Source organism: Oncorhynchus mykiss, chromosome 5 (genome assembly GCF_057628025.1).
Source record: "Oncorhynchus mykiss isolate SJ-2025 chromosome 5, ASM5762802v1, whole genome shotgun sequence".
Lineage (NCBI taxonomy): Eukaryota > Metazoa > Chordata > Actinopteri > Salmoniformes > Salmonidae > Oncorhynchus > Oncorhynchus mykiss.
The window spans coordinates 80,495,001-80,522,500 of NC_143026.1; the positions used below are offsets into that span (position 1 = coordinate 80,495,001).

A 27,500-nucleotide genomic window follows, 5' to 3' on the forward strand; every position below is an offset into this window, starting at 1 on the left:
GCACCATTAAATATGTAGCATCTTCTGTCTCTGCCCCGCTCCTCTCTGATTACAGTATTCTCAGCTTTCAGTATACATTTAAATCGTCCTTTATGCGCTTAACGTCTGGTTTCTCTGTGCAAGATGGTGATTTCCATTTAAACAATACACTTTACATTTATTATTTCAAGTTATTGGGTTCTTGAGACACTTAAAACACTCCTAAAAAGCTGCTATGGCATTTTTAGTTTTGCGTTATTAATGTGGACCTTTTGGGCTTCAATATCTTCTTATGTTTTCTCATGAGTTAGCTTTCTCTCAATCTACTGTCGTCTGCAGAAAAAAGATGGCAGCCTTTTGAACATCCAAAAACATAAGAGCGCGTTAAATGAATATACCTGGATACAAACAAAGCATATTGAGACAGCAAGATATGCTTTCTCATTGTCAGACTTTCTCTTTTTGTCATCTAAATCATTGCCATTGCTGCAGTTTTATAGGGTAGAGAAATTGTGTTTTCCGAATGAAGTGGGTTGGTTAAAGTTTTATCGAGCAACAGTGAACAAGGTTATAGGGGTGGTATACATAAACATGTCATGTTGACTTTCTAGGAATCTGTATGCCTCAGACATTCTCTCCAAGTACATCCTCTCCCCGTTGTAATACAGAGTGATGAAGAGGGATAAGGTCACATGGCCAGTTTACATCAAAATGTAATATGGACTTTCCAGGAACTTTGGAATTGTAGAACGTCTCAAGCATCATATCCCAGCGTTTTCAAAGAGACGATGGTAATTCGGTTTGTCTGTTTATTGTGCTAGCTTGACCATGAGGTGCTTGCAGTGCAGTAGCCCCTGGAAAGAGTTGAGACAGAAACAGACAGACAGCGATAGATAGAGGCAGATAGATGTAGTAAGATGCCCACTGAAGAGTCAATCTACAGACAATCTACAGACAATCTACAGACACACACATCTACCCCAGTTCTCCATCGGAGGTAGTAAATGTATTATCCCTCACAGACACAGATGGGAACACACACAAATGGGAACACACACACAAAGGAATAAACTTGCGTGCGCACACACACACACACACACACAGACACACACACACACACACACACAGGAAGACACACACACACCAGAGGCTATGTAATTAAGCTGTGATCTCTCACCACAGCTGCAGGTCAGAGAGAGGTGAGAGAGGAGCAGTTATTTTACAGTCTGTCTGACTGCAGGACCAAGGTGTTATAAAACCTTAACTACTCTATGCTTTATTTGCAGTATGAGATTTTACCTGTGAGCCTAGAAGCACAATTAATTGTAGCCTATGGACACAGTTTATGAGCATAAAGAAAAGTATGTGTGTGTACTATATAACTGAGTATTTAATGTTTATATACAATAGAACACAACTTTATTATCGATTTGTCCAGTTTGGGGTTAAGAACCTTGCTAAAGGGCACAACAGTACGAGATTGTGTGTCTTTGAGTCTAAGGCTGCATCCCAATTAGCACCCTATTCCCTACATAATATACTGGGTGGGCCCTAGTCAAAGGTAGTGCACTATTTATGAAATAGGGTGCCATTTGGGCTGCAGCTAAGTAATCTCTGTGACATCATGTCAGCTCCTGGAGGCTAGTTCTGACCAGAGCCTGAGAAGGAGGAGACAGACCCAAGAGTTCCTCAGACCCTACATCGCTGCCAAGATGGACAATCTGCCAGACACCTTCACTCTAGGAGACGAGAAGAAGTACAACGGCTTCTACAACAAGCCTCTACCGGGACAGCAGCAGTACCTCTGTTTCGTCCTGGCTGCCCTCAAAGACCACGAGTCTGTAAGTAACAACCACTACTCCTCATCTATTCTGTATATATACTGTAGTCCTGTCACAAACACAACTTCCATACATTATCACTGTCCCCCAGATACATGTACATCCCATGTAGAATCAAACTGAACGTACTAGTACTGTTAGTACTACTGTAGTGATTTATGTCATATGTTGACTCAGCCATGCCTATTCTACATGCCTATTCAGCCATGCCTATTCAGCCATGCCTATTGTGATATTCCTCTCGTCTCTCAGTGAGCTAGCTACAGTATGTAACAGATGGGCCAACGCTCACGCTGGGTCCGCCACGCCCCAAGCTGCACGATGCAGCAGAACCATATAACTCACGTTGTGTAGTGTGTCATGGTTACGTGTGCACGTATAACAGAAAAACGATGACCCCGTGTCACAGTCAGATTTCACTGAATCACCTCGGTGGTAGTTGTTTACCTCAGTAGTAATTGTTTACCTCAGTAGTAATTGTTTATCTCAGTGGTAATTGTTCACCTCAGTAGTAATTGTTTACCTCAGTAGTAATTGTTTACCTCAGTAGTAATTGTTTACCTCAGTAGTAATTGTTCACCTCAGTAGTAATTGTTTACCTCAGTAGTAATTGTTCACCCCAGTAGTAATTGTTCACCTCAGTAGTAATTGTTAACCCCAGTAGTAATTGTTCACCTCAGTAGTAATTGTTTACCCCAGTAGTAATTGTTCACCTCAGAAGATGCACTCCCTGGCGTCCATGGTCTTCACTTCAGACAGCTTCTCATCCGCAAAACATCTTTCCCATATTTACTGTATAACTTACTGTATTCTGGAAATGATGTCATGGTTGATAAGAATACTTTTTTAAAAGCATAAATCTGTTTTACAAACATTGGAGCACTAACTGTTGACCTTGACAGTGCCAGCCCAGTTCCTTCTTCTATATTTTGGTAAGGAACACATTGTGGGGAGAAAGTGGAGTCTTTCTCCCATCCACTCCTACATTGGTCCTTGATACAGCATTGTGTAGTGTTGTGTATTGTTTTGAGAAAGAACAGAGTTGTTTCTGTTTAGCAGAGTGACAGACAGACACATAACAGATCTGTGACGCCAGTACATTGACATATTGTTGAATCTAAATCAAGCCTGGCCAGAGAAAATAGCAGGCTAATCACATTCATTGGAAAACAGGGAAGTGAGCTCAGCTTTATAGTTATCGCAGGGTTGATGGAGAGATGGGGGGTGGGGACAGGAGCGAAAAGGGCACTGCAGCTTTATGTGGCTCCAATAGCTGGTAAACATAGCCTGGAAGTGTGAAATTGGATAAAAGAAACAGGCCATATAAACAGTGTGATCACTTACAGCAGGAAAGAGAGGGAGAGATGGAAGGAGGGAAAGAAAGGAGGGGAGGCGCTGCCGAGAAAGGGTGTCTGTTTCATCAACAAAGGAGAGAATCGTATGGGAGTGATGGAGGGGTGAAAAGAGTAAGAGGTAAAAAGAAGAGATGGAGTCTAATGGAGGATGAGAGAGTGGTAGAGGAAGCCTCAGGGCAATAATATGCAGTACAGGGAGACAAGAGAACAGCAGTAACAGTTGAGGGGAGATTTATGGATGAAAAAGGGAGAGATGCTTAAATGACACAGAGGGAGGCAGAGAGGCAGACACAATGAAAGAGAGAGAGATAGAGGTAGAGAGAGAGATAGGGGTAGAGAGAGAGAGCGATAGGGTCAGAGAGAGAGAGAGGCAGAGATAGAGAGGCAGAGAGATAGAGAGAGAGAGATAGGCAGAGAGAGAGATAGGCAGAGAGAGAGCAGGGCAGAGAGAGAGAGGGGCAGAGAGAGAGCGATAGGGGCAGAGAGAGAGCGATAGGGGCAGAGAGAGAGCGATAGGGGGAGAGGGAGAGGCAGAGAGAGAGAGAGGGGCAGAGAGAGAGCAATAGGGGCAGAGAGAGAGAGGCAGAGAGAGAGAGAGGCAGATATAGAGAGGCAGAGAGAGAGATAGGCAGAGAGAGAGATAGGCAGAGAGAGAGATAGGCAGAGAGAGAGCGGGGCAGAGAGAGAGCGGGGCAGAGAGAGAGAGGGGCAGAGAGAGAGTGATAGTGGCAGAGAGAGAGCAATAGGGGCAGAGGGAGAGGGATACGGGCAGAGGGAGAGGGAGAGGCAGAGAGAGAGAGGCAGAGAGAGATATAGATAAGTTGTAGCCTGGGGAATAAGCAGAGTCTCCTGGCTCCTGTCCTGTTTGTCACAGATAGGGTGTGTGTGTGTGCACGTGTGTGCGTATTCGTGCTTGCAGATCCAGAGAGAGGAAGAAGCCTGCTAATGGTTTTATGTGTTGTGGGAAATAACAAAACTGCCACCCCGCATTACAGTCAGCTTTTGTTGCCTGTCATTTCATTAGGTTTTAGAGGTAAGCATGATTATGTGTGAAACAATAGTCTTCTCTCCTTCCCTTCCCTACATCAACTCTGTTTTTCTCTGACTTTAATATGGCTCTAATACACAGTGTTCCCATGCAGCATTTGTCAATGTGGAGGCGCTGGCAGTACATTATTCACTCATTCCATGGGATGTGTTTCTATCAGATAGTGCAGCCCAAGGTTTCTTCCCCCTTCTGAGAGTATCTAAATGTGCTCTTCTGTATGGGCTTCCATCCACTGTGTCTAAGAGTCGTAACTGCTGCCATTTTTCAAATAAAGTTTTGTACTGAGAGAGAGAGAGAGAGAGAGAGAGAGAGAGAGAGAGAGAGAGAGAGAGAGAGAGAGAGAGAGAGAGAGAGAGAGAGAGAGAGAGAGAGAGAGAGAGAGAGAGAGAGAGAGAGAGAGAGAGAGAGAGAGAGAGAGAGAGAGAGAGAGAGAGAGAGAGAGAGAGAGAGAGAGAGAGAGAGAGAGAGAGAGAGAGAGAGAGAGAGAGAGAGAGAGAGAGAGAGAGAGAGAGAGAGAGAGAGAGAGAGAGAGAGAGAGAGAGAGAGAGAGAGAGAGAGAGAGAGAGAGAGAGAGAGAGAGAGAGAGAGAGAACAAACAGTTCTTAGAGATGTCAGGATATTCATGGCTGTTTCTGACATTTTTTAAATGTAATTTTAACCTTTTATTTAACTAGGCAAGTCAGTTAAGAACAAATTCTTATTTTCAATGACGGCCTAGGAACAGTGGGTTAACTGCCTTGTTCAGGGACAGAACGATCTTATGATCGAGTCAAAAGGTCATTGAGTCGATTAAGACCCTAGGTCTTTCTCAGCAGGTATCAGAATCTGGGATGCACCATGACCTTTTGACCTTGAACCTTAAATGAGTGTGTAGACTAGTCTCAGGCCCTAGTCAAATACTTTAGGAATGCATCACTCACTACTTTCCTTAAACATTCGTATATAATTCTCTCATTTTAGATATGCATACGTATGTAGATAAAATATAGGCATAAATGCAAAGCCTTTTGGCCCTTTTAAGTCCTCCTTCATTTATGCAGGATATGACTGTCACCGTCTGCAGCAATGCTAGGTGCATATTTTCAGTATTTCACTTCCAGACATCAATTTATTCTGCAGTGAAATATTCAGAAGAATCTAAAATAACTCTTATTTTGAGTATCTGTCTCCCTTCCTCATCCTCAACTGGGCCTGCCTAGTGCTACCATATGTAAACCTGGAGGCATGGCCTCAGTGAGAGTCAATGGGATTTCCACCGGCAGTTAATAAACATGGGTACAGGTCCATCCAACCCTCCACATGCCATGCTGCTGACGAGAGAGCATCCTCCTGCAAACACATATGCCTAATTGTTTTAGTTACACTTCTTAGACAGCAAAGGGGATGCACACACAAGAGGTAGAGAGTGGGAGAGATAGAGAGTGGGAGAGGTAGAGAGTGGGAGAGGTAGAGAGTGTGAGAGGTAGAGAGTGTGAGAGGTAGAGAGTGGGAGAGGTAGAGAGTGGGAGAGGTAGAGAGTAGGAGAGGTAGAGAGTGGGAGAGGTAGAGCGTAGGAGAGGTAGAGAGTGGGAGAGGTAGAGAGTGGGAGAGGTAGAGAGTGGGAGAGGTAGAGAGTGGGAGAGGTAGAGAGTGAGAGAGGTAGAGAGTGGGAGAGGTAGAGAATGGGAGAGGTAGAGAGTGTGAGAGGTAGAGAGTGTGAGAGGTAGAGAGTGGGAGAGGTAGAGAGTGGGAGAGGTAGAGAGTAGGAGAGGTAGAGAGTGGGAGAGGTAGAGGGGCAGTGGTAGAGAGAGGTAGAGGTAGAAAGATAGAGGTATAGTGAGGTAGAGAGGTAGAGGATGAGAGAGGTAGAGAGAAGTAGTGGTAGAGAGAGGGAGAGGTGGAGAGAGGCAGAGGTGGAGGTAGAGAGAGGGAGAGGTAAAGATGGAGCAAGTATAGAAGGAGTAGACTGCGGCTTTGTGTGTAGTCCCTGCTGTGACCAGGGAAGGTGACTAGTGCATCAGCGGCCTCTAAAGACAATTCCGATAAAGATGACACCTTCCACCACGCCCTCTGGAAGCCAGCGGATAACCCAGGGCCAACTCTCCCTGTCTCACTGGCATCATTAAGCTAGATCACAGCCTCACTACTTCACATGGCAGAGGAGAGGAGGGAAGAGCAGGAGAAGGGGAGAGCAACACAGGCTGAAAATAACTCACCCAGGGTCTGGGGTGAAGAGGAACGAGGGGGACTTAACTACCAAGGAGCAGGTGTGAGTGGGCGGTGGTGGATGGGGCAGGATTTGGAGTTTGTTTATCTGCTCGTAGCAGGTGTTTGTTCTTACTTAAATGTGATAATTCCTACTCTTGTACACACTCAGACTCAGAGTGTGTAGCTTCATCTGCATCAGCACTTAGTAGGCTGTACCTCCCTCCAGGCCACCTCTTTGCCACCATAGTAATCAGGTTAGGCTGTGTAGTGGCTGCAGTGCTCTGTGTTTTTACCTCTCTGGAATGAACGTCTTTGTCAGCTAATGTTTTTTTTTAAAGGCAATTAAACCCCTATTAAAAAAGGTGTTCCGTCACACATTTTCAAGGAAGGCAGCAACTATTTCCTTCTCTCTCTCTCTCTCTCTCTCTCACTCTCTCTCTCTCCCTCTCTCTCTCTCTCTCTCTCTCTCACTCTCGCTCTCTCTTGCTCTTACTCTCTCTCTTGCTCTCACTCTCTCTCTTGCTCTCACTCTTTCTCTTGCTCTCACTCTCTTTCCTATCTCTCTCTTCTGTTCTCTCGCTCTTGCTCTCTCTTTTGCTCTCTCTCTCCGTTCTTTCTCTCTCTCTCTCTCTCTCTCTCACCGTTCTCTCTCTCTCCATTCTCTCTCTCTCTCTCTCTCTCCATTCACTCTCTCTCTCTCTCCGTTCTCTCTCTCTCTGTTCTCTCTCTCAATTCAATTCAATTTACTTTATTGGCATGATGTGACAATGTTATTTTGGATATTTACAATATAAAAATGAGAATCAAAATTGTCAACTGGACAACAGTAACAACAATACCCAAGTGTCAAAATAACCATACATTCAACAATAACAATAAGCATACAGTAGAGTACATGTGCAGTTTGATTGGTCTGTCAGACACTGTCCCTCAACTTATGGCAGACAGCAATGTAGTGCGCTGCCAACCCACAGCTCTCTGCGTCCTCCCCCAACAGGACGGGTAGCCTACTCTCATCAGAGAGGTCTTTGAAACCTTGAATAAGGGTTTCAAATTTGGGGAAATGACGCTCTCTAAATGCAGCTCCGTCTCAGGTTCTGCTGTTGTGCAGTGGTTGCACAGCTTTTCCTCTACAGGGAGCCAGGTTTTCCTGTGTCTACCCTTCTCAATGGCAAGGCTGTGCTCACTGAGCCTGTACATTGTCATGTTTTTTCTAAGGTTTTGATCAGTAACCATGGTCAAATATTTAGCCACAGTGTACTGTTGATTTAGGGCCAGATAGTACTGCATTTTGCTTTGTGTTTGTGCTTGTGTTTCCCAATAAGCAATATAGGGACTCTTTTCTTTGCTCAGTTCTTGGCATTGCAGGGCTTGGTAGTGATATGAGAGGGGGTCACTGTATTTTAGATGTTTCCAAAACTTAATTGCTCTTTTTTGAGTTTGTATTATTAGTGGATATTGGCCTAATTCTGCCCTGCATGCATTGTTTGTAGTTTTCCCTCTGGACATGTAGGATAATCTTACAGAACTCGGCATGCAGGGTTTCAATGGGGTATTTGTACCATTTGATGAAATCTTGTTTTGCAAGTGGACCCCACACCTCGCGGCCATAAAGTGCAATTGGTTCAATGACATATTCAATTAGTTTTAGCCAAATTTGAATAGTTATTTCAATTTGAATTAGCTTTTTAATGGCATAGAATGCCCTGCGTGCTTTCTCTCTCAGTTCATTCACTGCATCATTAAGGTGTCCCTGTTGAGCTTATTTTTTTAAATCTAAGTCATTTTAGTGTGTGCAGTACTCTATATATTTTGTACCAATTGAGAACTTTGGTCTAATTCCCTGAGATCTGGATCTTCTCTGGAAAATTATTATTTTAGTCATTTTGGGGTTTACTGCCAAGGCCCAGGTCTGGCAGTACTGCTCTAGCAGGTCCAGGCTTTGCTGTAGGCCATGTGCTGTGGGTGACAGCAGGCATAGGTCATCTGCGAAGAGTAGGCATTTAACTTCTGAATTGTGGAGACTAACACCAGGGGCTGAGGATTTTTCTAGAATAGTGGCCAATTCGTTGATGGAAATATTGAAGAGTGCAGGGCTCAGATTGCAACCCTGACGAAGGCCCCACCCCTGGTTAAAGAATTATGTTATTTTCTTGTCAATTTTAATGCTGCACGTATTGCCAGTATACATTGATTTAATTATGTCATATGTTTTACCCTCTACACCACTTTCAATAACTTTGTAGAACAGTCCTGTATGCCAAATAGAATCAAATGCTATTTGGAAGTCGATAAAGCAAGCGTACATTTTAGTATTATTTTGGTGGACATGTTTATCTATCAGGGTGTGTAGGGTGTAAATATGATCAGTCGTGCGATGTTTTGGTTTAAATCCAATTTGGCTATTACTCAAGACATTGTGCTTATTAAGGACGTTTAGAACTCTTACATTTATAGTACTACAGAAAACCTTCCCCAGGTTACTGTTCACACAAATGCCTCTGTAATTGTTAGGGTCAAATTTGTATCCGTTTTTAAAGATTGGGGTTATGAGTCCTTGATTCCAGATGTCAGGGAAATAACCTACACTCAGGATAAAATTAAACAGTTTTAATATAACCAATTGAAATTTTGCACTAGTGAGTTTGAGCATCTCATTTAGGATACCATCAGGTCCACATGCTTTTTTAAATTTGAGAGCCTGAAGTTTCTTATAGAGCTCCTGGTCAGTAATTGAGGAGTCCAATGGATTTTGATTGTCCTTTATAGCTTTTTCTAATCCATTCAACTTGTCATGAATTTGGCGTTGTTCTGCGTTTGTGTCAATTTGAACGGCGTTGTAGAGTGTTCTAAAATGGGTTGTCCATACGTCACCATTTTGTATCGCTAATTCCTATTGTTTAGATTTTTTTAGTTTTTTCCAATTTTGCCAGAAGTTGTTTGTGTTGATGGACTCCTCAATTAGTGTCAGCTGCTTGCTGTTGTACTGTGCCTTTTTGGTTCTGAGTGTACGTTTATAGAGTTTTAAAGCCTCACAGTAATGAAGGTGTAATTCACCATTATTTGGGTCTCTGTGCTTTTGGTTGGATAGTGTTCTAAGTTTTTTCCTTATAATTTTACAATCTGCATCAAACCAGTTTGTCATCTGTGATCTTTTTTTGTTTCGTTTTTTATCAATTTCAATTGTGCTTCTTTTGCCGTTTGCCTGAATATATAGTTGATGTTTTGTACTGCCAGATTGATGCCTTCTTTACTGTGAGTGAATGTGGTATCCAGAAAGTTATCTACTGTGTCTGGATATTTTGGTTCCAGGTTGCTTTCTGGTATTCTTCTGTGCTGTTTTGAGCCCATCTGTATCCATTTCTGATGTTGTACAGCTTACTGGGCTGTGAATGTCTGGTTGTTTCCATGTCTGTTCTTTTGAGGTACAACGTAATTTGGCTGTGATCAGACAGAGGTGTTAGTGGCTTGACAGTGAATGAGCTGAGAGAGAAGGGGTCAATGTCTGTGATCATATAGTCTACTGTACTGTGGCCAAGAGGCGAGCAGTAGGTGAATCTCCCCAAAGAGTCCCCCCGTAACCTACCATTGACAAAGTAGAGACCCAGGCTTCTACAGAGCTGCAACAGATCCCTTCTGTTTTTGTTGACGGTGCTGTCACTGTTTCTATGGGGGAGCTGAAGACAGTTAGAAACAGTATGGCCTGTAATAAAGCTGTCCCCTCGTGTGGTCTTTCACTGTTGTTTCTATGGGGGAGATGAAGACAGTTAGAAACAGTATGGCCTGTAATAAAGCTGTCCCCTCGTGTGGTCTTTCACTGTTGTTTCTATGGTGGAGATGAAGACAGTTAGAAACACTATGGCCTGTAATAAAGCTGTCCCCTCGTGTGGTCTGTCACTGTTGTTTCTATGGTGGAGATGAAGACAGTTAGAAACACTATGGCCTGTAATAAAGCTGTCCCCTCGTGTGGTCTTTCACTGTTGTTTCTATGGTGGAGATGAAGACAGTTAGAAACACTATGGCCTGTAATAAAGCTGTCCCCTCGTGTGGTCTGTCACTGTTGTTTCTATGGGGAGATGAAGACAGTTAGAGACACTATGGCCTGTAATAAAGCTGTCCCCTCGTGTGCTCCTTAGGTCAGGTAGTGTTCCTGTGCGAGCATTTGTGTCCCCACAGATGAGCACATTTCTCTGGGCCTGGAAATGGAAATCTCTGTTCTCTCTCTCTTGCTCTCTCTCCGTTCTCTCTCTCCGTTCTCTCTCCCCGTTCTTTCTCTCTCTCTCCGTTCTTCCTCTCTTTCTCTCTCTCTGTTCTCTCGCTCTCTCTCTTGCTCTCTATCTCTCTGTTCTCTCTCTCTCTGTTCTCTCTCTCTTGCTCTCTCTCTCCGTTCTCTCTCTCTCTCCATTTTCTCTCTTGCTCTATCTCTCTGTTCTCTCTCTCCATTCTCTATCTCTCTCTCTCTCTCTCTCACCGTTCTCTCTCTATCTCTCTCCATTCTCCCTCTCTCTCTGTTCTCTCTCTCTTTTGCTCACTCTCTCTGTTCTCTCTCTCTGTTCTCTCTCTCTTGCTCTCTCTCTCCGTTCTCTCTCTCTCTCCATTCTCTCTTGCTCTATCTCTCCGTTCTCTCTCTCTCCATTCTCTCGCTCTCTCTCTCTACGCTCTCTCTCTCTCCATCTCTCTGTTCTCTCTCTTTCTCTCTCTCTGTTCTCTCTCTCTTTCTCCATTCTCTCTCTCTCACTCCGTTCTCTCTCTTTCTCTCTCATCGTTCTCTCTCTCTCTCTGTTCTCTCTTTCTCTCTCTCCATTCTCTCTCTCTCTCTCTCATCGTTCTCGCTCTCTCTCCGTTCTCTCTCTCTCTACCACATATCCTTTTTCACCTTGATGAAGTTGTTTGCAGAGAGAGCGGGTACAAGGGGTATGGCTTGGCTTGATTCTGGCATCACATAATAAAGTTAAATTGATCCATTTGCAAGTCTTAATTCAATTAAAGTCACTGCGCTTGTTGTCACTTTGTGTTCTGGCTGACAGGTTGGGGAAGTTTTACTCTATAAAAGAATGGAGCTAGCTATAAATACGCCTCTTTCTCCTTCAGCAGATGGCTGGCTGATGTAAGGCTCCATCAGACACAGTGTTAGATTAGAGCTGAGGCAGAGCTATAGAGAACTCTGTATAGGACAGGGCCAAGGCAGAGCTATATAGAACTCTGTATAGGACAGGGCCAAGGCAGAGCTATAGAGAACTCTGTATAGGACAGGGCCAAGGCAGAGCTATATAGAACTCTGTATAGGACAGGGCCAAGGCAGAGCTATAGAGAACTCTGTATAGGACAGGGCCAAGGCATAGCTATAGAGAACTCTGTATAGGTCAGGGCCAAGGCAGAGATATAGAGAACTCTGTATAGGACAGGGCCAAGGCAGAGCAATAGAGAACTCTGTATAGGACAGGGCCAAGGCAGAGCTATAGAGAAATCTGTATAGGACAGGGCCAAGGCAGAGCTATAGAGAAATCTGTATAGGACAGGGCCAAGGCAGAGCTATAGAGAACTCTGTATAGGACAGGGCCAAGGCAGAGCTATATTGAACTCTGTATAGGACAGGGCCAAGGAAGAGCTATATAGAACTCTGTATAGGACAGGGCCAAGGCAGAGCTATAGAGAACTCTGTATAGGTCAGGGCCAAGGCAGAGCTATATAGAACTCTGTATAGGACAGGGCCAAGGCAGAGCTATATAGAACTCTGTATAGGACAGGGCCAAGGCAGAGCTATATAGAACTCTGTATAGGTCAGGGCCAAGGCAGAGCTATATAGAACTCTGTATAGGACAGGGCCAAGGCAGAGCTATACGACACCTGCCTCTGATTGAGAACCATACCAGGCCAAACGCAAAACACAACATAGAAAAACTAACATAGACAACCCACCCCAACTCACGCCCTGACCAACCTAAAACAAAGACATAACAAAAGAACTAAGGTCAGAACGTGACAAGAACTCTGTATAGGACAGGGCCAAGGCAGAGCTATATAGAACTCTGTATAGGACAGGGCCAAGGCAGAGCTATAGAGAACTCTGTGTAGGTCAGGGCCAAGGCAGAGCTATATAGAACTCTGTATAGGACAGGGCCAAGGCAGAGCTATAGAGAACTCTGTATAGGACAGGGCCAAGGCAGAGCTATATAGAACTCTGTATAGGACAGGGCTAAGTCAGCATAATGTTGACCGAACACCATGTTGTCAGATGCCTGGCTGATGTTAGACTCTGTCAGCCACTGACATCTGGCACTGGGTTAGACTAGGGCTAAGACATGAGGCATAACAGCTATAGAGATATCAGAGTTTCTAACGTATTTGAACAGGCTTGAGACTACACCAGTCTAAAGGTTAATCAAGGTCAAAAGGCTCTGCATTAATATAGTGTGTATATCTGAGAGAAGGTCATTTAGTGTTCAGACTCATCAAAACTATAGAGCCCCTTCATACTAAACAGTGGTTGCTGTGTGCTGTCCTCCTCACTCTGTTGGTCCTCCCTTCCCTCCTGCAGCAGAAGACGTTTGCGGCCAGCCCGTACTCAGACCCCATCACGGTGAAGCTCCACAGTGGTATGCCCCTCCATGCTGAGGACCCAGAGATGCTGTGGGTCATGGGCCCTGTCCTGGCTGTTGTACTCATCATCATCATCGTCATCGCCATCCTGCTCTTCAAGAGGTAACTACGCTGCCACGCCAACTTTCTGCTTATAGGTGACAATTGTGGGCACTAAAAAGTTAGGTAGCACCATCGTATTGGCAGAACAATTAGCAACGGTCATCAAAATTGTTAAATAAAAAGTAAATACAAATAATAAATGCAACAGTTGGACAGTGGATGAAGATACTCCAAACATTACACAGCTACGGACAAATATGAATGTTCAGGGATTTCGGTGGAAATTCAGGTATTCAATTTATTGTCAAATGTTTTATCTTTTATCCTTAGAATATTTATACTCATATATATTTTTTCTAATGATATCAGATATAAAATATATATATTTTGTGTTCAAATAAAGAACATTATACAGTATGTGCCTAATTTACGTAAATACACAGAGTGTTTTCCATGTATGAATAAATTAACATAACGGGGTAGAACAGGCTTGCAACCACCAACAACTTGCTCTGTCTAGGCCTACCTGCACTCACCTGTGCTGTCCAGACTTCCTCATTAATTACTGTTGTCACATTCTGTTGCATTATTCAACAAATGTGTCAATAGCAGGATTTCCTCAGATGAAAAATTACACTTGGCTCCAGATTACACCTATCTATGCATGCTTTACATTGTTTGTCAGATCAGACATAATATCACTATAATCTGAGTGTTCATTTTTGGAATTTGCTTTCATTTCAGCGCATCTTATTTTTTTTTTAAAGTTCAACTGTACTAAATTATTATTTCCACAAAAAATGTACACCAATCAAAATAAATGTACCTTCTCTTTCAAATGAAATCTAATTTGATTTGTTACAATACAACCTTACAGTGAAATGCAAAGAGTAAGAGATAAGAATAACAAATATTTAAAGAGCAGCAGTAAACAACAATAGCGGGGCTATACAGACTATGTCTAGGTGGCTGGAGTCTTTGACAATTTTTAGGGACTTCCTCTGGCACCGCCTGGTATAGAGGTCCTGGATGGCAGGATGCTTGGCTCCGGTGATGTACTGGGCCATACGCACTACCCTCTGTAGTGCCTTGCGGTCGGAGGATGAGCAGTTGCCTTACCAGGCAGTAATGCAACCCGGCAGGATGCTCTCGATGGTGCAGTTGTAAAACCTTTTGAGGATCTGAGGATCCATGACAAATCTTTTCAGTCTCCTAGGGGGAATAGGTTTTGACGTGCCCTTTTCACAAATGTCTTGGTGTGTTTGGACCATGTTAGTTTGTTGGTGATGTGGACACCAAGGAACTTGAAGCTCTCAACCTGCTCCACTACAGCCCCGTCGATGAGAATGGGGGTGTGCTCGGCACTCCTTTTCCTGTAGTTCACAATCATCTCCCTTGTCTTGATCACGTTGAGGGAGATGTTTTTGTCCTTGCACCACACAGTCAGGTCTCTGACCTCCCTATAGGCTGTATCATCATTGGCGGTCGTCAGGACTACCACTGTTGTGTCATCAGCAAACTTAAGGATCGTGTTGGAGTTGTGCCTGGCCATGCAGTCATGAGTTAACAGGGAGTACAGGAGGGAACTGAGCATGCACCCCTGAGGGGCCCCCATGCTGAGGATCAGCGTGGCAGATGTGTTGTTACCTACCCTTACCACCTGAGGGCCGCCCGTCAGGAAGTCCAGGATCCAGTTGCAGAGCTTTGAGGGCACTATGATGTTGAACGCTGAAATGTAGTCAATGAACAGCATTCTCACATAGGTGTTCCTTTTGTCCAGGTGTGAAAGGGCAGTGTGGGGTGTAGTAGAGATTGCATTATCTGTGGATCTGTTGGTGCGGTATGCAAATTGGAGTGGGCCTAGGGTTTCTGGGATAATGGTGTTGATGTGAGCCATGACCAGCCTTTCAAAGCATTTCATGACTACTGACATGATTGCTATGGATCGGTAGTCATTTAGGCAGGTTACCTTGGTGTTCTTGGGCACAGGGACTATGGTGGTCTTCTTGAAACATGTTGGTATTACAGACTCGAACAGGGAGAGGTTGAAAATGTCAGTGAAGACACTTGCTAGTTGTTCAGCGCGTGCTCGGAGTACATGTTCTGGTAATCCCTCTGGCCCAGCGGCCTTGTGAATGTTGACCTGTTTAAAGGTCTTACTCACATCGGCTGCGGAGAGCGTGATCACATACTTTCTTGTGATGCAAGTGTCGAGACGATGCGTTAAATCCCTGATGAAGCTTTAGCGTTCTTTTCGATGCAACGGAAAGACAACGTATTCCATTGAGCCCATTTCATCCATTAAATGGCTGTGTTTATCAGGTCATTACCAACATTTCCACAGTCGTAATGTCAACGGGAAAAAACTACAGGCACAAGCAAGAGTATGAAGGAGTTGCAGGAGTAAAATAAAAACAATCCAGAAAGATTTAGGTGTCAAGTGGATTTCGCACCCCTCAAACACAGAAAGTAGATGGCTGGAAAAAACACATCCTCAGGTGGGCGGGGCACCCCTCAAACACAGGAAGTAGATGGCTGGAAAAGACAGATCCTCAGGTGGGCGGGGCACCCCTCAAACACAGAAAGTAGATGGCTGGAAAAGACACATCCTCAGGTGGGCGGGGCACCCCTCAAACACAGAAAGTAGATGGCTGGAAAAGACAGATCCTCAGGTGGGCGGGGCACCCCTCAAACACAGAAAGTAGATGGCTGGAAAAGACACATCCTCAGGTGGGCGGGGCACCCCTCAAACACAGAAAGTAGATGGCTGGAAAAGACACATCCTCAGGTGGGCGGGGCACCCCTCAAACACAGGAAGTAGATGGCTGGAAAAGACACATCCTCAGGTGGGCGGGGCACCCCTCAAACACAGAAAGTAGATGGCTGGAAAAAACAGATCCTCAGGTGGACGGGGCACCCCTCAAACACAGGAAGTAGATGGCTGGAAAAAACAGATCCTCAGGTGGGCGGGGCACCCCTCAAACACAGGAAGTAGATGGCTGGAAAAGACACATCCTCAGGTGGGCGGGGCACCCCTCAAACACAGGAAGTAGATGGCTGGAAAAGACAGATCCTCAGGTGGGCAGGGCACCCCTCAAACACAGGAAATAGATGGCTGGAAAAGACAGATCCTCAGGTGGGCGGGGCACCCCTCAAACACAGGAAATAGATGTCTGGAAAAGACAGATCCTCAGGTGGGCGGGGCACCCCTCAAACACAGAAAGTAGATGGCTGGAAAAGACACATCCTCAGGTGGGCGGGGCACCCCTCAAACACAGGAAGTGGATGGCCGGAAAAGACAGATCCTCAGGTGGGCGGGGCACCCCTCAAACACAGGAAGTAGATGGCTGGAAAAGACACATCCTCAGGTGGGCGGGGCACCCCTCAAACACAGGAAGTAGATGGCTGGAAAAGACAGATCCTCAGGTGGGCGGGGCACCCCTCAAACACAGGAAGTAGATGGCTGGAAAAGACAGATCCTCAGGTGGGCGGGGCACCCCTCAAACACAGGAAGTAGATGGCTGGAAAAGACAGATCCTCAGGTGGGCGGGGCATGCTCATTGCTAGAACAATTGCTGCAATGAATGTGCAACAGGGCACTCTGGTGTTTGTGGATAGATTTTCAGCTGTACATGGCTGCTTGTGTTCTCAGGAAAGTGACATTATTGCTAAGGATAGTTAGGACATGACTGAAAACAATGTTTTTTCATCATTTTGACAGCCAAATGTTTCAAGCAATAATATGTTATCTCTGAGGTTTGTTATTCAATGTTTATCTAAAATCTGACTCCTTGAATTATCATCTTAAAGCAGTCCCCGGAGGTTTTATTTTCCCTCTTTAGCTTAACTTACAACCATAAAACAAGTTGTATTTAAGATTGATAATAAATGGCATCTGTTCGTTGGAGTTCAGTGGTTCCTCAATTAAGACAGACAGGCATTCATCTAGCCTGGGCCTGAAGGCTCTGTGAGGACTTTCTCCTTGGAGTGGGCACATGGGAGGCTGCTCAGTCAAGTAGCCTGCAGCCCTGCTGTCTCACGCAGGTTAACAGTTGGCCCAGCCGTGTTTTCTCTGCTCTGTTTGAGTGGGGCTGTCCTTAGGCCAGACATCTGGAGCTTCTGACTGAGCAAGCTTTAGAGAGAGAGGGAAGAGGAGGATCCATATGGTCCCTTCCGCTGATGATGACATCTCAGCTAGCTACAACACTGTTGGGGACATGTTGGGATGGGTTGGGCCTCCTCTCTCTGTCGCTGTCGATCTGTTCAACTCTTTCGTCACCATCCTCTCTTACTGGGTGTTCAGTCTTTCATTCTAAAACCAGAGAGAGACTCTTCAGTCTCTGGGGTAGCTCTCCTTACTTCTCAGAAGGCTTCACCTTACTTCTCCTTCGTCTGGTGATCAGAAGGAGCCAGAGCTCAACTCGCTCGTACACACCAACCCAGGAAAGTAAAGTAGTGAGCTGAACTCAGCTTAACAAGTAATTCAATTTTATTTAAAAAAAAAATCAGGTCTAAGTCCTTTTGGCTTTGAGGGCAGTTGTCAGTGAGAGCACAGAGCACTGCAGAGAGCGTTAGCTGCTCTCTCTGTGTGGATAAGCCCAGCCAGGGCTGGCTTCAATGGAAGGAGGGTGGATGATTTCTTCACAGCAAATGAGAATAAATCTTTTGAAGTGGCCCGATTTAGCATGCCTATTTGACTGCATAGGCCTATAGCTCTCTGAAGTCCATACCAGGAGCCATTGCAACTTTGTATGACTTGGAAGTAATTTAGCTAAAATGGATTATCCTCAAACTTAAATGAATGTAACCTCAACAAAATGTAAAATACAGTTGAAGAGTCCGATCGAAAGACATTTCAACATTTGCAAAAGTGGTGAAACAGAGGTTATGTGTATAGGGGTGAAACAGGCAACTGGGCACACACTGGTTGAATCAATGTTGTTTCCACATCATTTCAAAAACATTACGTGGAATAGATGTTGAATTGACGTCTGTCACCAGTGGGAGAAATTATGTATATGAGAACACCATCCTCATCTTTCCACACAACGTATTAGGATGAAAGTTCATACCAGGACATTAGTTGCAAGAAGTATTTCCACTCAGCTAGTACAATATTTACATCAAGTAACCTAAAGGAGCATAGTGCACCATCATTAAACCTGTCCAACACCACAGAATATAATACCCTCCCGGCCTTGTCTCATAGCATATGCATTTTAAGAGAAAGGGTTGTAAAGAAAAATATGATATTAAAAAAACTTGTTGAAGATTATCATAGTGGCAGGGATTGAGATCTGGGCCCCTAGAGGAAAAACTCATTTTCTAAATGTCAGCGTCGACATCTGAATAAAAGTGCAGGGCTGAGAGGGTGGAGGAGGGAGGGAAAGGGGGGGGGGGGGGGGGGGGGGGGGTAAAGGGGTGAAGTATAAATCTGGTTCCCTATCCACTGCTTCTATGCTTCATCCCTGCTGCTGACAATCTGTCATTTAATCCTCCCTCTCATCTCCTTCCCTCTTTCTCTCTGTCTTCTCCCTCACTCACTTCCGCCCTGCTTTCTGTGGATGCAGCAAAAAAGAAAGGTTAGTACTTCTTTCCCGCGGGGTATACTACAAAGTAGAATCAATGAGTTAGCCAGCTAACTTGCCTAAATATTCAGAAAAATACATTTGGGGGGGAAGTATAAGCTTGAAATGGGCATGGTCTAATTGAATACCTACATTTAGCTTTCTAAATTAATCAGACAAACTATAGTTTTTTCTGGTTGTTTTTCAAAGTTAGCTGGCTAACTAATTGAACCTACTTTGTAGTATGTTTGACACCTTTACACCCCTTTCCCCCTTCTCTAACCCTGACGTGGCTGTCACTCTGCAGCACAGCCACCCTCTCCTCGCTCCTCCCCTCCCCTTACTCCACTCTTCTTCTCTATAAAATGTGCTTCTGGGTCAGGCCGCTCTGTTCTGTTCTGACTCAGTGACAGACTGACATGCTCTTTGTTTCTGCTACACTGTCAAGATCACACATCACACCACTATGCCATGTCTTGTGTCTTTGGCTGGTGTGTTGTTGAGTTTTTTTTCACAAGAGACATACAGTACCAGTCAAAAGTTTGGACACACCTACTCATTCAAAGGTTTTTATTTATATTTACTATTTTCTACATTGTAGAATAATAGTGAAGACATTAAAAAAATGAAATAACACATGGAATAATGTAGTAACCAAAAAAGTGTTTAACAAATCAAAATATAGTTTAGATTTTAGATTCTTCAAAATAGCCACCCATTGCCTTGATGACAGCTTTGTACACTCTTGGCATTCTCTCAACCAGCTTCACCTGGAATGCTTTTCCAACAGTCTTGAAGGAGTTCCCACAAATGCTGAGCACTTGTTGGCTGCTTTTCCGTCACTCTGCGGTCCAACTCATCCCAATTGGGTTGAGGTCGGGAGATTGTGGAGGCCAGGTCATCTGATGCAGCACTCCATCGCTCTCCTTCTTTGTCAAATAGCCCTTACACAGCCTGGAGGTGTGTTGGGTCATTGTCCTGTTGAAAAACAAATGATAGTCCCACTAAGCGCAAACCAGATGGGATGGAGTATCAATGCAGAATGCTTTGGTAGCCATGCTGGTTAAGTGTGCCTTGAATTCTAAATAAATCACTGACAGTATCACCAGACATGCACCCCCACACCATCACACCTCCTCCTCCATGCTTCACGGTGGGAACCACACATGTGGAGATCATCCGTTCACCTACTCTGCTTCTCACAAATAAACGGCTGTTGGAACCAAAAATCTCAAATTTGGGCTCATCAGACCAAAGGACAGATTTCCACCGGTCTTATGTCCATTGCTCGTGTTTCTTGACCCAAGCAACTCTCTTCTTATTGGTGTCCTTTAGTAGTGGTTTCTTTGCAGCAATTCAACCATGAATGACTGATTCTCGCAGTCTCCTTTGGATAGTTGATGTTGAGATGTGTCTGTTACTTGAACACTGTGAAGCATTTATTTGGGCTGCAATCTGAGGTTCAGTTAACTCTAATGAACTTATCCTCTGCAGCAGAGGTAACTCTGGGTCTTCCTTTCCTGTGTCGTTCCTCATGAGAGCCAGTTTCATCATAGCACCTGATGGTTTTTGCAACTGCACTTGAAGAAACTTTAAAAGTTCTTGAAATGTTCCTGATTAACTGACCTTCATGTCTTAAAGTAATGATGGACTGTCGTTTCTCTTTGCTTACTTGAGCTGTTCTTGCCATAATACGGACTTGGTCTTTTACCAGAAAGGGCTATCTTCTGTATACCACCCCTACCTTGTCACAACACAACTGATTGGCTCAAACACATTAAGAAGGAAATAAATTCCACAAATTAACTTTTAACAAGGCACACCTGTTGAAATGCATCCCAGGTGATGCCCTCTTGAAGCTGGTTGAGAGAATGCCAAGGGTGTGCAAAGCTGTCATCAAGGCAAAGGGTGGCTACTTTAAAGAATATAAACATATTTCATATGTGTTATTTCATAGTTTTGATGTCTTCCTACAATGTAGAAAGTAATGAAAATTAAGAATAACCCTGTCACGGGTGTCATTGGAAGTAGACCAAAGTGCTGCGTAGTGAGCGTACATTTTATTTTTATTTGAATGTTGCCAACAAAACAATACAAACCGACCGTGACGCTTACAGGACTAAGTGCCACAAACAAAGTTAACTACCCACCCTGAAAGGAGGGGAAAAGGGCTACCTAAGTATGATTCCCAATCAGAGACAACGATAGACAGCTGTCCCTGATTAAGAACCATATCCGGCCAACACATAGAAACACAAATCAGAGAAATAAAGGACATAGACTGCCCACCCAAATCACACCCTGACCAAACCAAAAAGAGACTCTAATAAAAAAGGCTCTCTAAGGTCAGGGCGTGAAAAACCCTTGAATGAGTAGGTGTGTCCAAACTATTGACTAGTACTGTATACATATTAAAGTACAAAAACACAGTCATAGGAAGTAGAAATAAAACATAAAAAACATTCCTTCACAAATAAGTCTCCAATCAATACTTTAAATTGCCTGAACGGCGCCACAACATCAAAATTAAATGTATTTAGAATTTTGTACCAGCAATACGGTGCATTAAAACTTAAAGCAGATTCACCTAGCTCAGTGGAGATCCTAGGAACCTCAAGAGTTAACCAATCCTGTTTACGGGTTAGGCAACTCAGGTGTCTATTTTTTATTTATTTAAATGTAACCTTTATTTAACTAGGCAAGCCAGTTAAGAACAAATTCTTATTTACAATGACGGCCTACCCCGGCCAAACCCGGACCACGCTGGGTCAATTGTGCGCCACCCTATGGGACTCCCAATCACGGCCAGATGTGATGCAGCCTGGATTCAAACCAGGGACTGTAGTGACGCCTCTTGCATTGAGATGCAGTGCCTTAGACCACTGTGCCACTTGGGTCTAAACTTCAACAGCAGTTAGATAAGACGGAAATGTATGAAGTAGGGCCTTTACAGTACAGGTCTTTAGTGAAGTCCAACCAACCTTTTCATACAGGGTGCAGTGATGAGTATCAAAACTGTCAGCTGTAACAAAACGAAGGGCACTATGGTAGATGGCACCCAAAGGTTTAAGTATTAGCAGCTGCACTTTGATAAATAATATCACCATAATTAAGAACAGATTAAAAGGTTGACTGAATAATCTGCTTTCTACTGCTTAGAGAAAGGCACAATCTGTTTCTGTAGAAAAAGTCAACTTTAAATGTTAGCTTCTTAACCAGCCTATCTATGTATTTTTAAAATGTAAAATCCAACTCAAGCCAAATGCATAAGTATTTACACTACTGTTCAAAAGTTTGGGGTCACTTAGAATTTTTTTTTGTCCATTTAAAATAACATCAAATTGATCAGAAATACAGTGTAGACATTGGTAATGTTGTAAATGACTATTGTAGCTGGAAACCGCCGATTATTTATAGAATATCTACATAGGCGTACAGAGGCCCATTATCAGTAACCATCACTCCTGTGTTCCAATGGCACGTTGTGTTAGCTAATCCAAGTTTATCATTTTAAAAGGCTAATTGATCATTAGAAAACCATTTTGCAATTCTGTTAGCACAGCTGAAAACAGTTGTGCTGTTTAACCCCATGAATCACGATGGCCTAGGGGTTAGGTTTAGAGTTAGGAGTTAGGGTTAGGTTTAGAGTTAGGAGTTAGGGTTAGAGCGTTAGGTTTAGGGTTAGGAGTTAGGGTTAGGTTTAGGGTTAGGAGTTAGGGTTAGAGCGTTAGGTTTAGGGTTAGGAGTTAGGGTTAGGTTTAGGGTTAGGAGTTAGGGTTAGGTTTAGGGTTAGGAGTTAGGGTTAGAGCGTTAGGTTTAGGGTTAGGAGTTAGGTTTAGGGTTAGGAGTTAGGGTTAGAGCGTTAGGTTTAGGGTTAGGAGTTAGGGTTAGGTTTAGGGTTAGGAGTTAGGGTTAGAGCGTTAGGTTTAGGGTTAGGAGTTAGGGTTAGGTTTAGGGTTAGGAGTTAGGGTTAGAGCGTTAGGTTTAGGGTTAGGAGTTAGGGTTAGAGCGTTAGGTTTAGGGTTAGGAGTTAGGGTTAGGTTTAGGGTTAGGTTTAGGGTTAGGAGTTAGGGTTAGAGCGTTAGGTTTAGGGTTAGGAGTTAGGGTTAGGTTTAGGGTTAGGAGTTAGGGTTAGGTTTAGAGTTAGGAGTTAGGGTTAGAGCGTTAGGTTTAGGGTTAGGAGTTAGGGTTAGAGCGTTAGGTTTAGGGTTAGGAGTTAGGGTTAGAGCGTTAGGTTTAGGGTTAGGAGTTAGGGTTAGGTTTAGGGTTAGGAGTTAGGGTTAGAGCGTTAGGTTTAGAGTTAGGAGTTAGGGTTAGAGCGTTAGGTTTAGAGCGTTAGGTTTAGGGTTAGGAGTTAGGGTTAGGTTTAGGGTTAGGAGTTAGGGTTAGGTTTAGGGTTAGGAGTTAGGGTTAGAGCGTTAGGTTTAGGGTTAGGAGTTAGGGTTAGGTTTAGGGTTAGGAGTTAGGGTTAGGTTTAGGGTTAGGAGTTAGGGTTAGAGCGTTAGGTTTAGGGTTAGGAGTTAGGGTTAGGTTTAGGGTTAAGAGTTAGGGTTAGAGCGTTAGGTTTAGGGTTAGGAGTTAGAGTTAGAGCGTTAGGTTTAGGGTTATGAGTTAGGGTTAGGTTTAGGGTTAGGAGTTAGGGTTAGAGCGTTAGGTTTAGAGTTAGGAGTTAGGGTTAGAGCGTTAGGTTTAGAGTTAGGAGTTAGGTTTAGGGTTACGAGTTAGGTTTAGGGTTAGGAGTTAGGGTTAGGTTTAGGGTTAGGAGTTACGGTTAGAGCGTTAGGTTTAGGGTTAGGAGTTAGGGTTAGAGCGTTAGGTGTAGGGTTAGGAGTTAGGGTTAGGTTTAGGGTTAGGAGTTAGGGTTAGAGCGTTAGGTTTAGAGTTAGGAGTTAGGGTTAGAGCGTTAGGTTTAGAGTTAGGGTTAGGTTTAGGGTTAGGAGTTAGGGTTAGGTTTAGGGTTAGGAGTCAGGGTTAGGTTTAGGGTTAGAGCGTTAGGTTTAGGGTTAGGAGTTAGGGTTAGGTTTAGGGTTAGGAGTTAGGGTTAGGTTTAGGGTTAGGAGTTAGGGTTAGAGCGTTAGGTTTAGGGTTAGGAGTTAGGGTTAGGTTTAGGGTTAGGAGTTAGGGTTAGGTTTAGGGTTAGGAGTTAGGGTTAGAGCGTTAGGTTTAGGGTTAGGAGTTAGGGTTAGGTTTAGGGTTAAGAGTTAGGGTTAGAGCGTTAGGTTTAGGGTTAGGAGTTAGAGTTAGAGCGTTAGGTTTAGGGTTAGGAGTTAGGGTTAGGTTTAGGGTTAGGAGTTAGGGTTAGAGCGTTAGGTTTAGAGTTAGGAGTTAGGTTTAGAGCGTTAGGTTTAGAGTTAGGAGTTAGGTTTAGGGTTAGGAGTTAGGTTTAGGGTTAGGAGTTAGGGTTAGGTTTAGGGTTAGGAGTTAGGGTTAGAGCGTTAGGTTTAGGGTTAGGAGTTAGGGTTAGGAGTTAGGGTTAGGTTTAGGGTTAGGAGTTAGGGTTAGGAGTTAGGGTTAGGTTTAGGGTTAGGAGTTAGGTTTAGGGTTAGGAGTTAGGGTTAGGTTTAGGGTTAGGAGTTAGGGTTAGGTTTAGGGTTAGGAGTTAGGGTTAGGTTTAGGGTTAGGAGTTAGGGTTAGGTTTAGGGTTAGGTTTAGGGTTAGGAGTTAGGGTTAGGAGTTAGGGTTAGGAGTTAGGGTTAGGTTTAGGGTTAGGTTTAGGGTTAGGTTTAGGGTTAGGTTTAGGGTTAGGAGTTAGGGTTAGGTTTAGGGTTAGATTTAGGGTTAGGAGTTAGGGTTAGGAGTTAGGGTTAGGAGTTAGGGTTAGATTTAGGGTTAGGAGTTAGGGTTAGGGGTTAGGGTTAGGAGTTAGGGTTAGGTTTAGGGTTAGATTTAGGGTTAGGAGTTAGGGTTAGGAGTTAGGGTTAGGAGTTAGGGTTAGGTTTAGGGTTAGGTTTAGGGTTAGGAGTTAGGTTTAGGTTTAGGGTTAGGTTTAGGGTTAGGAGTTAGGGAAAATAAGATTTTGAATGAGAATCAATTGCTTGGTCCCCATAAGGATAGTAAAACAAACATGTGTGTTCGATTTTTTGTCTGCAGCTCTCACGCCTTTCAAATTAAAAGCCAAAGTTGCAGTTAAAATTACATGATGTTCCCTAGGCAATAGTCAGAATAACAAAGTGCCCCTCCCCAGACCTCCTTATGTCATGCCTCCATGCTTTATTATGATCTCCATCTCCATTTGTGTGTCCCAAATAGCCCCCTATTCCCTATATAGTGGACTACTTTTTACCGGAGCCCTATGGGATTTTGTCAAAAGTACTGCACTGCATAGGGAATAGGGTGCTATTTGAGAGTCAGTCTAAGTTTAGGGTTAGTAACGTAACTGTCACCTCCCATAGACAGCTATGCATGGCAGCACTAATAGCTTTCCCTGTGAGACAGCCAGCTGAACACATCAGTAGCATCACTCAGCAATGGAGGCTGCTGCACTCAGACACACGTTAGCGCGATTTTAGTGCTACCGAAAGAAATAAACACAGGCTTTAGTGCATAAGTGTGGCAGCAGCTGTAACATGGCAACACTTAAGACCTCAGTTAGCATGCTAGCGCTAGGAGACACGGTGTGGTGCGTTGAGAATGGAGGACATAGGCTCCAACAGATGTGCTCTCTACAACACTCTCACTCGCTCTTCTCTCTATCCCTCGATCGTCCCTCTCTCTCTCACCATCCCTTCCGCTCTCCTCCCTTTGTTTTCCGTTCTCTCCCCTCCCTCCATCTCCCTTCCTTCCTCCCTCTCTCCCCTCCCTCCATATCCCTTCCTTCCTCCCTCTCTCTCCTCCCACACCCTGCCTCCTTCCCTCCCTCCATCTCCCTTCCTTCCTCCCTCTCTCTCTTCCCACACCCTGCCTCCTTCCCCCTCTCCCCTCCCTTCCTCTCCCCATTCCTCCTCTATCTCCCTCTCAATTCAATTCAATTCAATTCAAGGGCTTTATTGGCATGGGAAACATGTGTTAACATTGCCAAAGCAAGTGAGGTAGACAACATACAAAGTGAATATATAAAGTGAAAAACAACAAAAATTAACAGTAAACATTACACATACAGAGGTTTCAAAACAGTAAAGACATTACAAATGTCATATTATATATATATATATATACAGTGTTTTAACAATGTACAAATGGTTAAAGGACACAAGATAAAATAAATAAGCATAAATATGGGTTGTATTTACAATGGTGTGTGTTCTTCACTGGTTGCCCTTTTCTCGTGGCAACAGGTCACAAATCTTGCTGCTGTGATGGCACACTGTGGAATTTCACCCAGTAGATATGGGAGTTTTTCAAAATTGGATTTGTTTTCGAATTCTCTCTCCCCCTCTTCTCTTTCTTTCTCCACCTCTGTAATTAGCAAGCCTTCCTACTCTGTCACTGCGGCTGATCTGTTAATTGCTCAGCCTGTTTGTTTTCACACGTTCATATGGGGGAAATTAGAGGTTTTAATGAGCGTAAACCCAAAACTGTGTCACCACTTCCCCCCCAGCTGTGTAGACAGTGAAGTGGGTCCTCACCTCGTCAACTGAGGAACACACAGCACGGCAGACACACCGTGTTATTTATCAAGTTATTTAATGGCACCCTATTCACTATATAGTGCACTACTTTTCATCTGAGCGGAAGGCACTAGTCCAAAGTAGTGCACTATAGGGAGTAGCTTGCCCTTTGGGACGTATGGTATGCCTCTGCTTCAGGGAGTTACACACCTCAACAGACACAACATCAGCTTTTAACTCCACTCCAGGCACAGTATCTTCCACATCAATGCAGGAACCAACAGCTATCTCAATGACACAGTCATGATACAACAGTGATGGTTCTGTGACTGGGGTTTCCAGCCAGCTGACCACTACAGTGTGGTTACATTCTAATGCCCATACAATCATACCACCTCCTTCAGCCTACCACCATACATGCCCAATGACATGACTTATTATAAGTAGTATGCTAGTGTTTTTATTGGAGCTCGTCTCATGGTCTCTCCTCCCTGCCTCTCTCCCCAGGAAACGAGCATCTCCCTCGGCCAAGGATGAGCACTCTGCTGGGGTGAAGGACTCTCTGCTGGCCCACTCCTCTGATCCTGTGGAAATGAGACGACTCAACTATCAGACACAAGGTATAGACACACACACACACAAGGTATAGACACACACACACACACACACACACACACTAGCACGCACGATTTATAGACACACACACACACACACACTAGCATGCACGATTTATAGACACACACAAAGTCACAGACCCAGACACACTAGCAGACAAACAACCACTGACACACTTATATTCAGATTTAGCTGTTGTTCATCCATGGCCAAACTATCCACCTCAGTGCCTGCAGACAAATCTCCAACAAGGTAACTTATAAAACCTGGTCTCTATTCACACCACTGCTCACAGTCGCTCACACTCCTATGATATGATACTTTCTGATGAATGTGTAACCACTGTGCTAGGAGAAGCAACAGCCTTCAAGTATAAAACACTTCAGGCTTCTACTGTATACAGATGATTCAGATGAATTACATCACTATCAGATGCTGGTTTTCCCAACTGAAACATGGTTTTGATGAGTTGAATGTGGATAATAATCCGTCCAGTGTATACTCTGCACTGGATATCATCATCTTGTCTTTGTAATATCGGAGGATTGTTGTGGATTTGAAGGATTGTCACATGGCTTAGTGTACAAGGATCATATGACTTGCTGTATTAGTAGTACGTGGGTGTCAGTGAAGTTGGAAAGGGAGTGGCTGTAGTTGAGGATGAGGACTGTCTATCGGTCGACAACCCAAAGCTCTGGTCTAGTCGACGAGATGTCCTC

At 44.1% G+C, this 27,500-nt stretch overlaps 1 protein-coding gene across 15 annotated transcripts in view; it reads left to right on the forward strand.

The window, feature by feature from the left end:
- The window catches only part of LOC110524627 (receptor-type tyrosine-protein phosphatase F), a 385,125-nt gene that overhangs the window by 324,863 nt on the left and 32,762 nt on the right, over positions 1 to 27,500 (forward strand). For all 15 annotated transcript variants that reach the window (XM_090236080.1, XM_090236084.1, XM_090236090.1 and 12 more), the window contains 3 exons: positions 1,611 to 1,820; positions 12,949 to 13,112; positions 26,674 to 26,786. In XM_090236080.1, the coding sequence (XP_090092206.1) occupies positions 1,611 to 1,820; positions 12,949 to 13,112; positions 26,674 to 26,786 (487 nt within the window). The remainder of the gene's footprint in view (positions 1 to 1,610; positions 1,821 to 12,948; positions 13,113 to 26,673; positions 26,787 to 27,500) is intronic.